The sequence below is a fragment of the Xiphias gladius genome, chromosome 8 (genome assembly GCF_016859285.1).
Source record: "Xiphias gladius isolate SHS-SW01 ecotype Sanya breed wild chromosome 8, ASM1685928v1, whole genome shotgun sequence".
In the NCBI taxonomy this organism is placed as follows: Eukaryota; Metazoa; Chordata; class Actinopteri; order Istiophoriformes; family Xiphiidae; genus Xiphias; species Xiphias gladius.
Window position 1 is genome coordinate 3,959,965 of NC_053407.1, and position 22,040 is coordinate 3,982,004.

Here is a 22,040-nt window from a genome sequence, read left to right on the forward strand (position 1 = left end):
TTGAGGTGTGGCAAGGGGGCCTCAATAGTGCACCCCTAAATTTCTATTTCACCCACTGTTGCATTTTACCTAGAGTTACAACATTTGGCAGGCATATATAACATCCCAATAGTCAAAAAAGAGGTCTCTTGGTGCCCTGATCTGAACTCATTAGAAAGTGGGTCATATTGAATTTATTGTGAAATTTTAATTAAATTCATATGTGCCATGCTTTAACAAACTCATCCAAGGAGGTTAACCTGAGCCCCTTAAAATCTAATCAGAGTAAATAAAACACCTTCATGATGTTGCAAAGCTTTTGAGTTTTCATTAAACAAGGTGTCGGTGGTGGGGAAGCAAATTTGTACTTCTTATTATGAAAGAGGAAGCTGTTGCAACATGAGTGTACGTGGTTCAATTGGCCCCATATTTCACATCTGAATAGCCGAGGCCTGTGGACATCTACATGACAATATTCAGTCATAGTCAAAGCAGTACTTACTGGCAACAGGAAGCTGCCCTTAGGTAACATCATTGGATTTACATCAAAATTACATCATGTGGTTTTCACTTGATATACAGCAAAACGATGAATAATAAGTGTGTGTTCTGTAGCGTCACATAGTGGACACAGCAAGTGATATTTAACTTTTTCATGTAATGTCCAATAATCATGAAAATGTATGTCCACATCAGGCAACTTCCAGTAAATGGATTGACGAATTGATAACTCACTCAGGTAGCATAACCTACTTGCAACAGGATTTGAAGGCTACCAAATACATAGTTCATCAAATGTATGCACAATTTCCAATAGGTCATCTCCATTGCACATACTTTATTGCACACAGTAAATAATATTTTGCCAGAGAACATGACTAATTGTATTTTATGTTCCTGTTCCTCCTCCATCATGTGTACACTACATGATGTAAATTATATGTGAATTGTATGATGTGTGTCTCACAAGGTTTACTTCCTGCTGGTAATAGATGGTGTAAAGATTGTCACTCAAAATGGGCATGTGAATGTGTTCTGGTGTGTAGCTTATCAAGTATTTGAAATGTGTGGAAATATTGACTATGTACAGTCAATTTATTACAGCTCCATATTTTATGACTAATAATGTGTCACAATGGTAACCGCTGTTGATGAAACTTTAATTACTTTACAATTTACCATCATCAAGTTGTTTTAGATTTCATTTATTACTTTCAAAGTGGATCTGGTAAATTTGCTAGACATAATTTGTAAATGTACAGCATGTGTGACTTTCTGTTGACAATAGGTTGTGCTCTGACTGTTTCACAATATGGGTGTATCTGTCTTCAAACTGGGATTAACATCAATCAAATAAATCTGGGGCAAATTAAAGAGTGTAAATTCAAGTTATAACAGTTTCTTGTGATCAGCATCTGTGATGTTGTATTGGCTGGCAACACAATGTGGTGGTGGTGCTATGACTTTGGCGTGATATGGGCATGTGGTCAATTTACAGTTAGTAAAATTGATAATGTTTACAGTTGGAAGGTAAATGTGTTATGAGTATTATGTATGTTAGAATAATTATAATGTAGTTATTGAAAAAAGCAAAGAACTGAGACAGTGAAAAGCATTGGAGCATTTAATCAAAAGTACATGTATTAGAGTTCAGAACAGTATATAAATGTGTGTGAAAAATGTATGATACATAAAGATATATTTTTATGGACTGTATTGAAATGTATCCTCATAGATATCACTTTTGAAAAAGATCGAATTGCTTTCATTGCCTTCCGAAGTTCATGTGAAGAAAAAGTGTTAGATGATATCTGTAAAAATCTCTTCTTTTAGATTTCTACATATTTGTAAATCCACAAAGCACTCACTTCACTTGCTTTGATACTAAAATAAAATCTAAAATACAATGAATAATGTATATTTCATATTTGATCTGTGTTGTTTGATAAAGTATTCAGTGATTATTCTGATCAACTGAATGGTAAAGGTTTGTTTGTTTGGATGCAATGACTAGAGGTATGTTGAAAGAAAATGTTATATGTCCCAAAAAGTTGACTTTTTATGTGTGTAAACAGGTAAATTAGTAGAACAATAGAGTCAAGAGTGTTGAAAAAATTAGATGTTGAAAGATTTCTTCCGATTTGAAAATTCTGAACGAAACTGATTGAAAACCATTGAGTAAAACTAACTAAAGAGATGACTAATTTTGTTGTGCCCATTGCAAAGTCCTTGGAGTTATTTAAATCATAGCCTCTTTCTCTAGTCCCATGATTTACAAGATATAATTTTTTACCGCTAGAGATCTCTCAATCAAAACTACAACAAAAGACGGATTGGGCGTGGGATCACGATAGCATGGGATCATGGGGATTGTCATCTTCACTGCAACTGCAGTCATTGCTGTTATCTTCTCCCGCTTAGGATTCCTTCAGTTTCGGTATAAACACCCAAAAAAGCAGATACACTTTAAAAATCAGGTTGTCTCCGACGCTGTTGTAAGGGCCGTGGATATCCCATCGGGGCATTGAGCCGAGCTGCTGCTAACGTTTGCTCGGCTTGTTTCTCTGACAGCTTAAATTCCAGACGTCCGATAACTGAAATCCTTCATCCATTTAAGATATATAGTTAAAAACAAATAAGATCTATTAAGTGTATTGTAAAATTGTTGCTTAGTACTGTATAAAAAGTCTGTTCAAGACAGATTCTGGCAGACGAGTAAACGCAAAAGCATGCTCAAGTGGAATGCGTTGTTAACGCACCGTAACCTTGATTAAAATTACGTATTTTTTTTTAGGTTTGAAAATTGTTGCAAACATTTGGGAATATGTAAATACAAAACTCAAAAAAATATGTATTTTCATGTGGAAAGGTTACATTTTATAGTTTTCAAAAGGCTAGCTGTGTAGGGTTTTTCCACTTGAGAAATATCTTTAGAATTAGACCTTATATTAATTTCAGTGATCTTCAAAGATTTATACATGGTTTTATCACTTTTCGTCTGGATTATTGTAATAGTATGTTAACATGCCTAGGTCGAAACATGATAGTACTGTTTCAGGGTAGCCAAAATGCAGCTGCCTTACTTTTAAGCAAATTGTGAAAGCATGACGATCAGCATCTTCAAAAAGCTGAAGTTGTGTATGGTTTTAATATTAAAATCAGACAGTCTTTTTCTTGTAATTACTTGTGGCCTATTTGCTATGTTTTTGTTAGTGTGTAAATAAGGTGATTGTTTTCACTGAGAGATGTAGGATAGGAGTAGTACGTATGTGTATTTTCGTTGCGGTCAGTTGAAAGCCATAAAACCAAAACAGTGGTTAAGCAAAGCAACCGGTTGATGGAAATGTGTTTTGAACAGATTCCCAATTTTGTCTTTTTGCGAAATAACGCTATGTTTTTTTTCAGGGGGCAAGGTTTTTGGACAATTGTTCGGGAGAGATTGTCTGCATCTAACTTTTGAAGGCAAGTGGAGACTGCTTCTAGAAATTCATGTGGCATTTTCTGTCGTAATGAGTAACTGACTTTGGCAGCTGTTTTTGTATGCTTATTGTAGTTGAAGAAGTACTTTTTACACCAAATAAATACATGTAATTACATATTTGGCTGTGTTATTTCAATTGTGTGTGTTCGTACAAAAATGTCGGAGAAAATGTGACTGTATACTTTGTAAGATGTTAGTGCTTAACAAAGAAAAATGATAGTTTTGTTTTAATAATAAAATAAAATGATTTTAATATACGTATCCTACGGTTGACTGCCGATACGTTAATCAGGAAAAATCTTTTTATTTCTGAAAATTGACTAGAGTAATGTCAGACCATGGTGCTGTTGGCAACAGCGTATAGTGTGCTTCTATGCATATATACAGGTGGATGTTATATCTGTTTGAAAGATGCGTCGTAGCCAAATAGCAGCGCTATGGTGTTCAAGTTGTCTATAAGATAGCAGAGTATTATGCTTTTGCATGTAACGAATGAAGTGCTTAAAACAAGCAAAAAGGCAACCTTTCACTAAAGAAGTTATTTTAACACATGGATGGTTGCAATGTGATTTAAATATCAAAAAAAGTAATAATTTCAATGTAACATATCGTGAAGTGACTTTTTTTGGTATGAAGTTGAGCTAACTTGTCATGTAGGCTTACTGAAAAAAAGAGACTGCACTATTACATTTCAAAGGCAGAATGAGAAATTGGATAGTTGTTACAGAATGAAGAAACAAAGCATCTAAACAACTAAATATTAATGCTAAAGATGTATATAAAAAGCTAGGGAGTGTCTAATTGCACAACAGGGATGTTTTCTACATAAGAGGCAGTCTATAGAGTAATTACTTGAATCTTAAGCAACATTCAAGAAAAGTTATACAGTATTTGTCCCAACAGAGGCTAATGTAGTAAAAAATTAGTTTGCTATTAAATGTCTTAAAGCTAAAGGCAAGCTCACAAGCTCTAACAAAAGATGATATCTGGATGACAAGTGCATTCAAATGATATAAAAATAGGCCAAAAGATGCTACTTTAATAACATGTGTTGGGCAGCGTTTCATCCGAGTACCGAGTTTTGCCAAAAATCAAACTGCAAAAAACAAAATCAGGTTAAACAACTTGGGATACATAGAAATTTTTTTTCCTAGTAAACTACAGTTATTCTCGACTAGATATCCAACTGAAGCTAAAAAGGTTTGAAACAACAGGAATCTATGAAATGGATGCAGATGTGTTGGAAAATGTCCAAAATTCTATTGAAAATGATGGTGTCTTAAGAGGATGCCTGTTGTGATCTTTGCTCTGAACAAGAGCTTGAGCAATTAGAACGCAGAGAAGAACTTAAAGAACAAGTACGGGAAAATGAAGAACACATTGAAAATATTCCTGATTTAGCAATTAGTAAGCAACAAGATGCAGATCTGAAAAAAAAAAAAAAACTAATAGTATTCTATGTAGAAATGAAGGCTTAACACTGATTTGATTCCTGAATGAAACACAAATGTCAATTTTTTTTAGCAGATAAGGGAATGGTGTTTAGACAAAGTAATGGGAAAAAAAACGCAAAAACCTTTTTTACGTTTTCATTACAGGTGGTGCAGGGACAGGCAAAAGTCATTTAATTAAGGTTATCCAATATGACGCAACACTATTACCTCAACCTGTCAACATTCTGAAGACATTTGTTTACTATTAACTGCTTCAACGGGGAGCTGCAACATACAATTTACATGCAATAACCAGTCACAATACATTCACCATCAATACTAATATTCAGCTACCTCAAACTTTCAGATGAAGAAAAACTGAACACTTTACCAGCAAAATACAGTTCTCTGCTAATTACAATAGTGGATGAGATATCCATGGTAGACCATAAGCTATAGACCATTCACATTTATTGATGGTAGACTTTGACAAATTAAACAAACACGTGACTTTTCCCTGTTGGAAGTGTTAGTATAATTGCTGTTGGTGATTTCTTCCAGTTAGCTCCAGTTAAAGGGAACCCACTCTATAAAGATGATGTAACTATTAGCTTGTGGTCCAACCTGTTTAAGGTTGCAGAGTTTAAAACTATTGCCAGAATAAAAGATCAAGTTTTTTCACAGTTATTAAACCGTTTAAGGACCCACACAAAAGAACAATTTGAAACAGTGACATACAAATCTTAAACCAATTTGAAACTGGTGAAGATAGCTCAGGTTTAGACATTTTCTTCGACAAATGAGCAACTAAATGAGAACAATATTAAACAAATATTAATAAAAAAAAATAGACAAAAATGTGGATGTTATGGAAGGTCTTGTTAATGGCATATGTGGCACAATAACAGATATAATTACTTCAAGTAATGATACATTTCCACAAATGATCTATGTTGAATTTAATGATAAACAATTTGTTAAGAGAACAAACAATCCATGACTTCCAAAGCTAATAAACCAGAAGAACAAAAAGTAACTGTGGATTGCAGCTACAGTTTCCACTAAATCTGTCCTGGGCGTGTACAGTACATAACGTATAGGGTTGTCCAGTAGATACAGCTGTGTGATTTCCCCCCAAAAAACTTTGCTGCTGAACAAGCATACTGTATGTAGCATTGAGTCGTGTAAGAACTCTGTCAGGATTAGTGATGCAAGATTTTGATGACAAAGCCATTTATTGTCATCAGAACATACAACATGCAATTCAACGCATGCAACTGTTTTTAACTGAAAATATGACAAAATACAAATTGACAACATACTTTTAATGTGTTTTTGATGAACGTGCAAAGCTTGACTTGACATGTGGCAGATTTAACAAACTGTACAAATCATTTGCAACTCAACTGTATTCCTGTTGCAGAAACATGGCTACCTGCTGCTGCTCACTGCCCAAACACTGAACAATGATGGTTTTACTTGTCATAGTTGTTCTTGAAGACACTGACTGAATTGCAAGCCCAACAGCATGGTGGTTATGGCATGTATATTGCAGACAATTGGACAAACACCATTAAGAATTTACCACAGGTCAATTTGGATTGTTATACAGGTGAGTTGTTGTTTCCTGCATTGGCTTTTCGGCCTGTCGCACCTTCACCACAACCAGTAGCTGGCTTTCTCTTCCTCCTCTCCCATTTCCTTCATAGCTTTTCGCAGTTTTGCCCGTCATGCCAGCATCATGGAGCAGATTCACTACTCCTTTGCTGACAAAGCCCTGGCATCCGATCTCCACGGGGTAAACCCTAGCTTTCCGGCCAGCTTCTTGGCACTCCGCTGCCAGCTCTGAGTACTTGAGTTTTGTCCTTTCATGGACTGCTGTCATGCCCTCTTCCCAGGGGATGGTAAGCTCTATCATGAGGATGCTTTTCTCTACTGCAGAACGCATGACGATGTCTGGTTGGAGAGTGGTTGTAATGATCTCTCTTGGGAAGACCAGCTGCCCTCTGAGGTCCTCCAACATCTACCACTCTTTGCCAGGTCTGAGTATGGTGTTCCTCTCTTGAGGAACTTGGACTGTACATCATATTCTTCAGTAACACATACTGACAACATTTTTTCATGTTTGTTCAAGTCTGTTGCAAGCATACCTTTTCCATCTTGCAGTAAATCAGCAGGCTTGGAGCCTGTCTCTCACTGGCTACAGCAGGGATTACACATATCATTTGACTTTTATCATTTGTTAAATCACTGATTAACAGACAAAAAACACAAACAATAAGCAGCCATACATAATATGTACAGTATATTTTCTGTGTCTCACTTTGTTTCAGGGTTAGCTACAGTGCCTAGAATAATGTCTTGTATTCTCTGGGTGTCTGCCTGCAGTGCTTCACTGTGAGGGTCAATCTTTAGAGCAGCTTGGAAGTCTTGAAGCCCTGAAAAAGCATGTTACAAATAGATCAGCTGACAGCACATAGTAGGTGGATATGGTCACCTGTTGAGCCATTAAGTCATTGTCCTGAAAAACATGCTACAGTGATGTGTTGCTAGTCTCTAATTTGTATCGCAACAGTGTACTAAATCAAAAAGACAAACTGTTGCTGAGCAAACCTTCTGAATAGAGCTGAAGCTGGCAGAAAGCAGATCCTCTTCGGACATTGGCTCTGGCTCTGGCAGCTGCATTGGCACCAACTGGTGGAGTCAACAGATCAAGTGCCTGCAGTGAAATGTGGCCAGATGTTTACTGCTACATTACATAAAAGCTCTATAAGAGCTTAATACAGCAATCTATCAGCCTATTTAAAAAAATGAAGTATACAGAACTCGTGCAAAAAAACATGGTACTGTGAGTAGATGTTTGTGTATTCTGGGTGACTTTTGGTCTGTTCATCTAATGGCACTTTATGCACATTATGCACATTGCAGGATTAACTACAATCTGAAATAGAGATTCTGACTGGTCTCTATTACGGTAGGAACTGAACTATTCAGGAAAACAGCCATTCACCATGGTTTCCCAATACTAAACCTTTGACAGTGCACCGGATATTCGGCTGCCTTGAAAATACTGTAAGCAGTTCAGTTAGGCTGACTGGAAGTGACATCACTACACTCCCAATTCGTCCTATTTTATTGTAGGAAAATGAAAATGAAAATTACTCGCAGGTGAGTTTTCATACTCAGGAGGTCAGGTATGTCAAATCTCAGTTCTCAAAATGATATTAAAAATAAAGTTTTAAACACCTGTAAATTTAGTTTTGAAATTTTATTTTTTAAATCAGCCAGTACACCAATACATTAAAGTTACTTGTTCAGTCTGAAAAAAGTTAAGGTTTGTGGGACTCTCAAGAGGCCAAGCAATTTACAAAAAGTTTATACTTAATGTGGCTAGGATTTTTGAACTTGTTAGCTTCCATACACTGAAGTCACTTTCCACTATCAAAAACATCTGCACCATTTTAACAGACCTTTTTCATGTCATACTGCAAGGGATACACAGCTGCAGCTAATAAAGTTGATTAATAATGGGTACATCTGATGTTGCTGTGTCAGTAAGCTGAGTTGGAAAGTAACTACACATTTGGTCGAGTACTGCACTTAGATGGTAGAAACGTGAAGTACCTGTTCTTTGCTTGAGTATTTCCATTTTATGCTATTTCATACCTCTACACCTCTACATTTCAGAACAAAATATTGTAATTTTTACTCCACTACTTTTATCTGACAGCCAGCTATAGGTACTATACATATTCTTACTTTGCAGATTAAGATTGTACAATATGATCAACTCATAAATTAAGATGTGTAATGTGAAAAATTAACCTACCAAACAATATATAAAGCAGTTAACATTAGTTCCACCTTAACCAGCCTCAAGATAAAAATGATGCTTTCACATTCATTGAACTCCACTAATTTAGGGTTACACTCCAATACAGTCTGTCTCACAATGCTCGTCAAAATTGATGCAGCAGAAAAAAAGATATTATCTTTTTTATTCCGTGCATTCTTCTACTTTGTCAAAACCTACAGTACCCAAAATGCAACTTGGCCAAAGAGTAGTTGATGAGGAGCTGGCTACAGAGGTCTGGTAAGCTCACTTCTTTCCAACTCCGCAGCCTCACAACATTTTCTCATTTCAAACTTGTAGTCTTCAGATTACAATCACCTGTTGAACTCAGAACTAGTTTGAGAAACACACACTGTTTATCCTTACAGACCAGGCTTTCACAGTCATATAAGTGCATAATTGTTTTCATAATTATAGTACATCTTGCCTCTAATTCACACTGAAAATGAACAGAGGAAATATGTAAACAAAATACTTTGGAAACTAGAAATATGTAACTCAAAGCACAGTGGTGAAAAATGCAAATAATCATGCAGCAGTGTTGACGAATGAACAGTGAACCACTGAAATGCAGTTTGCTGATATTATATTTTTTCTTACTATGAACAAATCTCATGTGCAGACCAAAACCAATGATGAATTGATCTTACTATCAAGTATTGTTTGTGTATCCAAAACCTGATAGACCTTATTCCTCTGTTTGAGTAACGTTTGCTAAAAATTACAATACTATTAACTACTAACAACTTCAGAAGGAACCAGTGGGCTTGGGGCTCAGTGTCACAGACAGAGTAGGGTTTGGTATGTTCATGGGATTTGTTGACAATAAGAAAAATATACAACATCATCCTTTAACGTGATTAGATACTCCTGCGTTTGTGAGGTTCAAGTGGCTGTTGCAGGCATGCAACACTTTGCAAATAAACAATCAAATAATGCTTGCCTGTATAAACTAGTGATCACAACCACATAGTCTACACATTGTTTTGGTTGAAAACCAGCCATTTTTCTTGTGAACATGCCAATCTCAGTTTTGTGCCTAATACTGTATTTCTACTTCTACAGCCAGCTGCTAAAATACATTCAGTCCTGGATGTTAAAAAGCTTGTGCACATTGTACAGTGGTACATTGGCACTGACGTACTGATTCTCTCAGCAGAACTCTCCATGTCTCTCAACAGGATTACGTTTTAAGATTTAATGAACAGTATACTGTAGTAGAGTTTAAATTTAGGAGCAAAATTACAAGTGTCCTACACTGCAGTGAGCAGACAACTTCTTTTGGTTCTGTCTTACAGAATTTACAGGTATTCAGACACCAACATGCACAGTGAAGCTTTAGTTCAAAGTACTTTGCAACATGCAGAGGAGAACAGATGAACAAATATTATGTAAAACAGACAGACAATACAGACCTGAGAGGAATCTTCAATGGCCTTGTGAAAATTTCTTAACTTCAGATGACATGCAGCCCTGTTTGAATACAGAGCTGGGATCTTTCTGTTGAGCTTGATAGCCAAGTTGTAGGCATTCACTGCACTCAGGTAGTCCCCAGTTGCAAAACATTTGCTGAAAGAGTCAAGTTGGTGATTCCATGGTTCAGAAAAATATTTACTGGTAAATAGTTTAAAGAGCAGACATCACTTACTCTCCTTTGTCCTTTAACCTGTCAGGGTTCCTGTCTGCCTCCTTTAGGTTTTTCAGCTCTTCAACATCTGCATTTAATGCACGCCTGGCTTCAGCTTGTTTTTTGAGCCACTGGTTGGTTGTAAAATAAAAAAGTGCAAACTTAGTTTGAATTACACTCTCAAAGCATATGATGCATTCAAACTTTTCAAACAAGATAACACTTTGATAATACAGAAAAGTTATTTTCTGGGAATGTTTCATATTTAAGAAATGTTTTTGTTAGACCCAAAAAATTTAGTCTTACTGAAAAAGGGATTTAGTCTTACTGAAAAGTCAGTATCCCAGTCAGCTACATTGTCCAACCTTTTACTTAAGAGACATTTGTTTGTTTTGGTGTATTAAACATACTATCCACGTTAAAGCACACATAATGTAATTGCCTTACACATTTCAGGTCTTGTCGACTTTGAAAGGGTCTGTGATAGCTAAATGTAGTTTATTTGAGACCTCTGCTGGTTATTAAAATGCACAGCATATAATGTAGAAAATTGTCTTTTGGCATTAGTTAGCTGTCTAGTACTTAGCTTTTTCTGTGTGCAAAGAGGTTCCAAATATTTTCCGTACAAATTTATTTAAACGGTGGTGTAAAACCTATTTTAAAAACAAAATTACAGAATAAAATAAAAACCTTTCTGGCACAGTACTGACAGAACTGAACATTTTAAGGGTGGGATTTATTGCATGCTTGTTGTACAATGTTCTTTTTGATTGTGAAGGGTTTTCTTTTTTCTGGTTACTTTCTGATTAACTCATATTGCAAGAGTTAGACTGCATTGGATTTGCTAAAGTTGTTGTATTTTTCCAGACTTAATTGTTAATCAGTTGGATGAAATCTTATTTGAAAGTAGTTTGCTGAAGTTTGACTAAAATGCTTGTTCTTGGTCTTGACTAAAACTAGACTAAAATGTCAAGTGTTTTCGTCAACTAAAACTAGACTAAAATGTTTTTTTTTTTCAAGAAAAAATGTCCAGAGTTTTAGTTGACTAAAAACTGACTAAAAATAAAAAGGGTGAGTTAGACTAAATATGACTAAAACTAACATGGATTTTTATCTCCAGACTAAGAATAAATCTAAAAATAGCTGACAAAATGAACACAAATTCAAGGTACAAGTGAGACAAAGAAATATAATCCAGGAAGTCCAGTTGGAGTAAGAGATTCATTCGTTTAAAAGGGAAGTTAGACTATACAAAGTAGTATACACCAGAAACATGGTGTTCACATTATTAGGTAATCTACCAGTGCTTTCTCATTTGACATTCCGTTGTGGTGTTGCATAAATTGAGACTGGTTTCATCTTTTCTGGATGACACCGTGTTGTTTTCCTGCACCCCCCCTGCATTGACACCCTCACGTCATGGATGGACTGACTTCATTCAAATGAATGAGAGGCCTGTATTTTTTTCACAAGGGCTTAAGTTGTTCTGTATGTAGCGGTGCACAGGTATAATCATGAATAAACATATACTACTGGCACAAAAACCGGCTATATTATCCACCATGTAATAAGGGATAGATTGTTAAGTGTTGTTCCTGAAAATCAGGAATTCTGTTACATTTGAATTGTTAACAGACATTACGCAGTATATTAATACAGTAACAACAGGCACATCAATGGATCATTGTCCATTGCATGCTGATAAGCTTTCCCTACAATGTTTTTCATCTTAATCTTCCTTTTTTTATTACCTCTGCCATGGAAGTTTATTTTCATCCATGTGTTTATTTGTCAGCAGGATTACGCAAAAACTACTGAATAGATTTGCACCAAACTTGGGTGAGGATAGGGGCATGGGCCAGGGAAGAACTGATTAAATTTTGGGGCAGATCCCGATCATTTATTACGAATTTGAATTTTTGTCTCTGAAATTCTGGTGTATGTTGTTTGACATTGGCCTATTTTTGTTTGCTCCTTTTGTCCACAACAAGCAACTGTACATTAAGGACTTTCAGAGAGACCATATTTGGTATGATGGGGGCATTTCTGTATGTAAATGAGATTGTGTGTGCACATCATATTTATGTACTGTAGAACAGGGGAAATGTATCACTGCTCTTTGCTTGAACTTGTGCGTGTTTGATAAATATCAATTTTCTTGTGTTTACAGACAGTTCCTTTGCATACAAGTTAGAACTTGTTCTACATGCTTCGATAAACAAGGCCCCAGGATACTGACCCTGCAACCTTTGATCCTACAAACCCATTACAAGAACCAGCAACCGAGAACAACCAAGTCCCAGTATAGGCTGCAGACATAACTTTGATAAGTATCACCTCACATTTGTTATCACATGGCACCCACAGAGACTAGCTGGGACCAACTTTTAACCTTACAGCAAACTCAAACGACAGACCAAAGAACTAAAGAAGATCGTCAGGCAAACTTTTAGATGCAGAGCCTGCCTGTCTGCAACTGTTTCCAGCAGGATTCCCTAGCTGCACATTTCACCAGTCACAAACTGCTCCCCATGGATTCGTTTTTCCTGTTTTTTATCTAACTGGATGTACCCAAAAGGAGCTTGGTCACCATTTTAAACTCCACTTCACAACAGTCAGTAGAATCATTGTAACATGGGCCAACTTTCTGTACAGCCTGCTTGGTTCTCGTGCATGTAGATGATACATGAGAAAGTTAGATCTCATCTTCCTCCTGAGTTTAGGAACTATCCGATTCCTATTAGATGACTTTGTCCATCGCAAAGTTCACCATCCAGCGTTTCTGTCGAAACCAGATGTCAACACCTGACGAGACCCAATGCAATGCTTGTTTGAGAGTCCATGTGGAGAGATAAATTAGGAGGTTCAAAGAAAACAAATTGTTTGAAACTTCCATTCCCTTCTCCATCTCAGGAAGCATAAATCAGTTATTCACCGTTATATCTTTCCTCTCCAACTATCACAATGGACCTCTGTATGGGGTTAAATTTGTCAGTTATTAAAAATGCGAAGAAATGTGGAATCATAAACCATCCAACATAAACTGAAACCAAAAATTACTATGATTAAAAAAAAATTAATAAAGAGCTATAATGTGAAATGCAAAGAATTGTGATTTATGTCTCTTCGTTTATTTCTTAGTTCAGAAATAAAAAAACTGTTAATGACAGCCAACATGTGTTGAGTACGGCAGACTCAACACAGGTTAAAGCTCCACTCAGTCCTCTCTTGCTCTCCATCATCACCTATACTGTACACACAAACTGTTTAATTGCTCCCATTTATTTCTTCTTCTTCTTTTCCACTCAGTCCTCTCTTGCTCTCCATCATCACCTATACTGTTAACACAAACTGTTCAATTGCTCCCACTTATTTCTTCTGTTTCTATTGTGAGACAACACTGTGGCCCATAAATGTTGAATAAAGCAGGAAAACTTTAGCACTTTGTATTGCCTTGTTGTTGAAAGGTGCCATGCAAATGAACTTCCCTTAGTTATTAGTATGCATTTTTGTACATATATCTTTACGAAACAGAAGGATGCAGAAAAGGACTGCTCGCAATCTAGCAAGATCTTCTGCAGGTGACATAAGGCAAGATGAGATGACATGATCTTCTTCCTAGTTAATAAACGGGAAAAACAACAAGTCAGTTACATTATCCAGCACTTTGCCGTACATTATCCAGGATCTACAAAAGAAGTTTTCCACACTGAATCCTGCTTTACAAAAAAAATAAAACTACAACAAATTAAACAATATGAATGTACAGAAACCATAGCAGTTCTTTCATAGAGAATCTGACTGCTCAGCAGTGAAAAAAATCTTAATCCTGAATCCAAGAGGACAACTTAGTGTAAGTGTACTGGTGAATTTCTCTGAGTCTTGCAGAAAGTATTAGCTTTCAGTCACTGTATTGTATGCCAACAGTTAATAAAAAAATTATATCTGCAGATGCTACAAAGTCACACCACTGTATTCCTGTAATGAGTAGCTGTCCCTGTACTTGCCAGTAATAGGTATGCTGTTGCTTTAGCTCCGATTTGCCGCCTTGCATTTTAAGGTCTGGGTAGTCAACCTAGCTTTTCACATTAGGGCATTTAATTTCAATGAAGCCAAATTGGAGGTTCTCTGACGGGTCAAAGACAACACCATCTGAAGATGAGCCAAGCCATGGAAAATCATGGTTGATTATCAACCCCCAAGGAAAATAGTTGACCCCTTCTAATATGGCAGTAGTCCTGAACGGCATTTACTTCCATTTCAAGGCTCCTATCATCCTGCATTTGATCGGTCCGTCCCAACATCCTCTGTCAGCCAGCTGTTATTCAGAGATCTGTCTAGAATGGCATATTTCCCCAAAGCATGAGAAGCTAAGTGTGGATCTCCATAGTTGATGCCAATCTGTAGAAGAACTTTGCCGACTAGAGGGACACTATTTTGTGTGCCACATCCCAAGGGACCTCAAAAGACTTTAAGGTGCAGCTATGACTTCGAGCCTTCACAGGCTGTAGACATAACAAGGGTCTACGAGAGCAAAGTTGATTAGTGGAACCTTGCATGTGATATCCTTTACTACTAAGGCCTTTGTGTAGTGTGCCCCCCTTGTGAAGCAAATCATAGACATAAACACAAGCTGTTCAATGATGTATCTAGTTTATTGTCACATTATCATTCATCTCTTACCTTACTCCCTCTGCCGTTGTTATCTGCTTTGGTTTTGCAGACAGCGCAGCCCTTTTCTCTACTGGGACCAGCTACTGTGAATTTAAGCAAGATATAGATGTAGAAATGACGGGATGATGACTGGATATAACATTTGGTGTGTGCAGCTGTAGTATTTGACTGTAAGTTATATCATTCTCAAACTTGTTCTTGGTTTAATGCCATTGCTGCTCATCATCTGTACAGCTGGGCATGGGGGAACCACTGGGATTTTGGACAGGGAGTAATGTGCTGACTGGAACAGGAGAACGACAACAGGGCTGTACAACACTGATCCAGCCAAAGATGAGCAGGTATTATGCACCAGCTCACCAGGGGTTGAGTCTTTCAGGTCCCACCTGTGAGAAAATAAAATAAAACACTTGTTCCTCTCTGTTTGGTTTGTGTGGTATTCTTTCTGTTAAGATGCTATTTAGATTTGATTACATTCTGCTATTTTTAATGAAGAAATAAGTATGCACAATATTCCCATCTGTAGATGTAGTTTCATTTTAATAGTCAAATTATATTACAACTTGTTACACAGACTGACATGAGCTCATTTGTTTATAGTAATAGTAGTACTGAAGAACAATAATTCATCAACAACTAGAAAAAAAAAACACTGGACTTAAAGCATGCAAAAAACAAAAACAAGATTGCTTCAGGCAAGTTTCTAGGAACTATCTACACTGTGTGTGCTCTTTCCATTTTTTAAGGATCAGGTTTTTAAATTTGCTATAACATGTCTGAAACTAGCTGAGTCCCCAGTAACATGGTTAATATTAATGGTATCGACACAGTAACAAATCTTCAAACTGTTATCTTCATCCTATACTGAGACTATGGGGCGTGTCCTACCTCCTCATGAACATGAAGCATACTGCCCTAACACACTACAACTGTGTCTTGATCTTTCTTTGATACTGAGAAAGAATAGAAAGTCGGGTCGGAAAAAAATGACCATATTGTCCATCATCTGTCTTCAGTCTGACCTATGAAGAAACACAAGTCTAGAAGAAACACAATAAGTTTACTGACATCAAGCTAGGCTATAGGTGACAAAATTACTCACCCCTGTAATTGTTAATGTGACTTGATATGTATAACTTCTAATCTTTTTCCCGGTTGCTGGTGGGCGCAGAGGACATTGGGTTGACAATTCCATGGACATGTTGACATTTATTCTTGGCAAAATCATGCAGGCATTGTGAAAATGTTTCACTGTTGATATCAGAAGGCAAATACGGTAAGAAACCGAAAACTATTATAGTTGCCATGGTAGACACCATAAGTCGGCAAACTATAGTCATGTACAGAGCCAACTGACCAGGATGCATCGTCCGGGTGGTCAGACCAAACCTCTGTAAGAGTCTCCTACCTGACAGAAAATCCAAATTGACAGTCATGAGTCAAGAGAATCACCAGTTTGTGAGGAGCTCTCAAATAATGGGAACCAACCCAATATCAGACGCCCCGCTCATTCACCACCTTTCCAGCTCTGTATTTCAACATTACAAACCGAGTCCATCAATGTAACACACACTGATTAGGAGCCTTTCATTTTGACCCAACTCATCGACAGAAGAGAGACACTCCCCAGGGTATGTGCAAGTATTTAAACAAACCCTCAATACTAGTGCATTCATAATTTTCAACTGGCAATTCACTAACTTTTTTGTGCTGTTGATTTAACTCACTGCATCACCAGCAACATTCAATTCATCTGTCTATCTAATCTTCTGTCGTACCATCTCCACAATTCATACTGTAACTCTGCCATTCAGTCATTCCCTAGCCACTGCCTTGAATTACAGCCCCCCCCCTCCCCTTTTGTTTCTTTGTTTAATTTGCTATAATTGTAGTGTTTATAAATTGTAACGGCAGTGTTAGTGAACTTGTTTGTGTTTCTTGTTTTTGCATCTCAGTCACACAACCTTAATAGACCTACCCTCACAAAAAATAATTAAGATTGCGACGGAGACTGGCTAACATCAAATAATTAGAACAATAAGAATTATACCTCTGATTGAACTCTCTCGTTCTCGCCAGCAAGAGAGGCTATTCCCTATTACCATACATTCTCAGATAGGAATTATCTTGCTGGATGAATAATCCCATTTGTAATGGGATGTACAATCATTTTTCCCCCCTTAAAATCACAATTTGAGTTAAAAAATACCTACAAATTCCAAGTTTCTTTATTGTATTACTGTACTTTTATGCTGTCTGATTATCAGCTTGTCAGTTATTTGCACTTTGAATTGCACAAAACTGTATAAAAGGTGCTATACAAATAAATTGTCACTGATTGAATTTATGGTTACATTGCAGTTTAAAGGAGTATAAAATCAGTCAGATTGCACCAAAAATCCACACTCACTTCGTAAACACAAAGTGGTTGTTTTTGGCTTTGTTCAGTGAAGACATTTTGACTTGTCATAGTAGGAAAGGCACAGGTGCTACTAATAATAACAGTGACTCTGTTCTATTCAAGTTCCCAAGTAAACCAGTTTGACAGTGAGCAAGCATGCACAACACAAGGACCCTGAAACTGAAGCAACTAAATGGAATTCAGCCACCTCTGCTTTTCCAAATGACGTACCAAAATGCAGATTCTAAACTTAGCAATGGTGTGCTTTTTGAAGATTGAATCACACTTGAGATGAGGTGCGGACTAATTTGTAAAACCCTAAAGAAAAACCAGTTTACACAACAGTTTTACTTGTCAAAAAATTTGTTAACCCCCATAGGCAAAATCGCTGAAGCTATAGTATGATCAAGCATCAAAGTGAGAGGACGTTTGCTGTTTCACCAATTCTACATTTATGTCTCTCATCCTCTTGGGGTGATTCCCAGTGGTTGATGCTGATCTTTTTAGAGTTAACAAGTCAACTGTGAGTGAGGCTGTGCTACAAGGTTTTGAATGTCATATCTTTCTGCTTTTACGCCCTTCCGACTCAAGAGTGTTACCGCATTTTGCTCACTGCTGTACACCAACAAGGGAAAAATCTGCAGATTGCAGAAAAGGAGACTGGCGACTCTCACCTCTTCCTCCTCTTGCACTCTTGATTCCCTGAGGGCTGTTTGGAAAACTCGTGGGGTAAATGTGACTTGAATGTTTCCAACAAGTCTTGGAGCAGGCAGGTGCGCTTGTTTTTTCTTGCACTTTGCTTCACTGCCACTTTGATCTAAACACACGTATATGTTCATTAACATACCATATCCAACTAGAGTAGAAGCAAATTTGATAACAGGAAATTACAAACCCAGTTTGACATTTCTTCTATCTGAAGATCCATTTTCTTGCTTCTCCATCATAGCTTTCAGTTCGTTTTGATTGTCTTTCTGACTATGCAGTTTTACTGGGGCTTCTTCCTCTGCTTTTTGTTTCCGTCTCAGTTGCCATACTCCCAACTCTGCTGTGGTTTTCTCTTGCTCAGTGTCCCTCATTTTCTGGATGCTGTCCCTTTCCTCCTTTTCAAGCTGAGATCAAGTAAAACACACTAAATATAAGTATTTCTAGATTTCAGAGCAATTTTCCATTGACAATTTTGGACACCTGGTGATGTGATTTATGAGTAAATTGTGGAGTCACTGAGTATATTACCTTCATCATTGTCTCCAGTGCATACTTTTTCTCTGTGTGCTGTTTCTCTGCTTTGGACCTGGACTCTGAAGAAAGCTTTTCCTGGTATTTCAACAGAGCTCTTTCTCTGACCTCCTTCTTTTTTTCTTTATCATCTGAAACACATTGACTCGTAATGGTAGATTAATTGTATGTAAAGGTATAGGATACTTTGAGTTGAGTAGACACATAAAAATTTTGGCTTAGAACCACCGTTCCCTTCTGAGCTGAGAGTTCAGTGATCTCTGTCTAACAACTTTTAAGCCTAACATAGTGGTGTCCAATCCATGGCCCATGGGGGTAGCTATCTCCTCCCTCTTAATAAATAACAAATACAGAAACAAAGAAAACAAAGAATTTCACTCCTCAGTTAACAGACTTGCTCCTAAATGGTCTGAGTGGTCCAAGGCAAGACAAGGCACAGGACCTGCAATAAACTAGCCCCCTGCTCAGGGCTTGGGCTTAAGGCTAGAATAACAAAAATAATAAATAAATATATAATTACACATATATGTATACATATATGTATGTATGTATGTATATACATGTATGTATACATATTTGTATGTATGTATATATATATAGCCTGGAGTGTGCAGTTAGACTGTGAGACCTCGACGTAGTTGAGTCTGGATTGCTATTTGTACAGATTCAGGCCCAGCTCTGAGTACATTACATTAATAACGGCCTCCCGGTGGTTACAAATAGGGACACCTTTTACGAGGGCATACAACGTACAGCATGAAAATAGTAGCTACCTGGATGTAACTTCAGTTCAAGGAATACGAGTAGCCCTCTAACTACACGTCCAACAGGCCTCTGTGTCATTCCTGTTGCTGAGCTCAAAAATAAGATGAACTGCACTGTTCCTTATAGTGTGGTGATGCTACCCCCTGATTGGGTGCTTAGTGCAAAGATCTGTCTGGGGTGCCAAAGGAGGGGCTAAATCAATACAAAAGCCCATTAGAAGACTACAAATGTACTTATTGAACTGGAGTTACATCCAAGTAACTACTGTTTCTCTATCACCTCTGATCATGTGGTATGTCACCATCATCGCAGGGAAAATAGATTTTTGGAGGCAGACAGAAAATGTGAACTCTGACATGCAAGTGTGTTGCTGCTCATTTTGGCTGTTAATTGGTGGAGCATCATGCTGCTGCAAACAAACAAAAACATTGGTGAAATTGTGATTTGCCTTTTTGACTATTTTTTGCTAATTCAGAAAACAAAACATTAAGGGATTAATTCTGCATGAATCATGTAGAATTATTCACCAAAGTTTAAATGATTAATCGCATTAATCATTAAAGTTTGTCTACATAAAACTCATATAATGTGTATTTGATGTGTTTGTATAAAAAACATACATATTGGCCAACAGAAAATTCTTACAGAGCTTAATGTTTTCCATTCATCTGTTTATCATGGTTTTAGTTCAAATGCCACATATGGCCAGATCATAGGTGCATATGAACCAATGTGTTTTTAAATGGAATGGTCAGAGCAAAGAAGAAGAAAAAGAAAACTAGGTAACATATGCTGCCTTGTCCCAAGTAAAGATCATGATGATACTGATGTATTGAAGTCTCTGCTGGCCATAGCACAGTTCTGTCCAATCAGAGTCCAACCAGCAGACCACCTGCCCCCACCATCATTTCATAAACCACGAGTGCCACTGAATGACAGAGCACGGCAGGTGAGCCTTAATACATTCAGTGGCAGCGGATAATAACATGTTTATTTATTAGCTCTTATTTTAGACACAATATTTGTTTAAAACTGGATAGAGCATTTTGATTGCCATAAAATTTGGTTGCTATCTTCTAATGTGTGCCTTTGTGGATTTTTTAAATATGCAGACAAAAGCTTTTTTGACAGTTAATTTGTGTTGGAAGTAACAAGAATAATAATAATAATAATTACGAGGCTAAACCCTGGATCTCCTCTGACCCTAGAACCACTCTTGTTGGCCAAGCCATCAGAAAATGTGGAATTGGTCAGTGATTCATTCATCGTTACATTGCCGTAGGAGAAAAAGATAGAGGGCATTGCTTACGGTTAAGTGAAATGGCTACAAGATCAGTTAAATGATCTTACTTGTATTTATCATCAGATGCTTCCAAAATTTGTTGGTTCTCTTCGGCAAACTGATGACTGCAACTCCGTTTCCAACCTTTGCTGTGCTTCTGTCATCGTTGACAGGTTCAAGCAGGAAGGCTTCAAACAAAAACGGTGGGTAATGCACCTGTGCAGAAAAGAAAATGGAAAGCATTTTATAGGCACTATATAGAGAGAATCACCAACCAACCCACCAACCACCCTCTCAGATTTCTTACATTTAAATTTGTTTGGACCTATATCATTGCATCTACACTTTATAAAATACATCCATGTGAGTTGGTCAGTTGTAAAAATTCAAATGTTAATGAAATGCATAGCTTTGTGTGATAGCTATAGCTAAACAAAGTGACCAAGAAATGTAATGCAAGCGTTATCTGTTACGTCCTTGTTATATTCTTCATTCATGCGTTTTTATGTGTATGATTGTTAAAAGGCCATATAGAAATGGAGTGTGGGACACTGACAACCAGTAAAAAGGTACCACAGCGTTTATTGTTGTTAGCTAACTTTACCTTGAGGTATTCATCTGTAGAGAGAATGTCCACTTTGCCAACTCTCGCTCCTTTCAAAGGCACATGTATGTAAACCGTCGTGTCTGTTTGTGTCCATGAGTAGTCTGTCACTAGCAAAGGCATTTCGGCACAGCTAACCAAACTGTTGTTGTCAACCTCTTGTTTGTAGTTGTGCCAGCAGATACTGCGGTTCACTTGCTCAATAATATTGATGTAGTTAGGTTAAAACTGGCTTCTGCGACAATTGGTGAAGAGTCGTGAACGGCAAAATCTGTTTCTGTTTGTAAAGCGTCTTGGTGTTATGGTGACCAGAGAGGCAGCATGCTGCTTTCATGTTTGTCGGAAAAAATTGATAGTGGTAACGAATTCAAAAACAATGAGTTATCATGCAGTATAAATGTACAGTAAACCTAATACATGACACCAGGAGGCAAGTTGTCCTCCGATTCTCAGGTTTCGACAGGGAATTAAGGGCAATTTTAAGGGATAAGATTTCTTAGCTTTGTCTCAGTTGTTACAAAGCCAGAAGTTCATTTTGCTTGTAAGCAAAGGATTGTTACGGGGATGCAAAGTCATAACTTAGACGACTGTACTCATAGCAAATTATTAATTAAACTGTATATGAAATATTTTAACATTTCAGTAAAACTCTGGCAAACCAGGACACACAAATATAGACCTCTAATGTTGTCCCTTTGTTAT

At 37.2% G+C, this 22,040-nt stretch overlaps 1 protein-coding gene across 1 annotated transcript; it reads right to left on the reverse strand.

The window, feature by feature from the left end:
• Positions 1-7,016: 7,016 nt before the first annotated feature.
• Positions 7,017-21,631, reverse strand: dnaaf4 (dynein axonemal assembly factor 4). The gene is made up of 9 exons (XM_040133537.1): positions 21,339-21,631; positions 20,803-20,950; positions 18,685-18,818; positions 18,344-18,560; positions 18,123-18,265; positions 10,395-10,504; positions 10,162-10,315; positions 7,507-7,612; positions 7,017-7,331 (listed from the first exon to the last, which is right to left on the reverse strand). Exons 1-9 carry the CDS (start codon positions 21,459-21,461, stop codon positions 7,213-7,215), a joined length of 1,254 nt encoding a protein of 417 aa, XP_039989471.1. The 5' UTR covers positions 21,462-21,631; the 3' UTR covers positions 7,017-7,212.
• Positions 21,632-22,040: the final 409 nt, after the last annotated feature.

Bases quoted from the DNA above. Each gene is read 5' to 3' on its own strand.
- dnaaf4 (XM_040133537.1), bottom strand. From the start codon at position 21,461: ATGCCTTTGCTAGTGACAGACTACTCATGGACACAAACAGACACGACG. The intron at 20,951-21,338 runs GTAAAGTTAGCT...TTTTCTGCACAG, and splicing joins CTACAGATGAATACCTCAAG to GTGCATTACCCACCGTTTTT. The intron at 10,505-18,122 runs GTGAGAGTCGCC...ACAACCAACCAG, and splicing joins GAGTGCAAGAGGAGGAAGAG to TGGCTCAAAAAACAAGCTGA.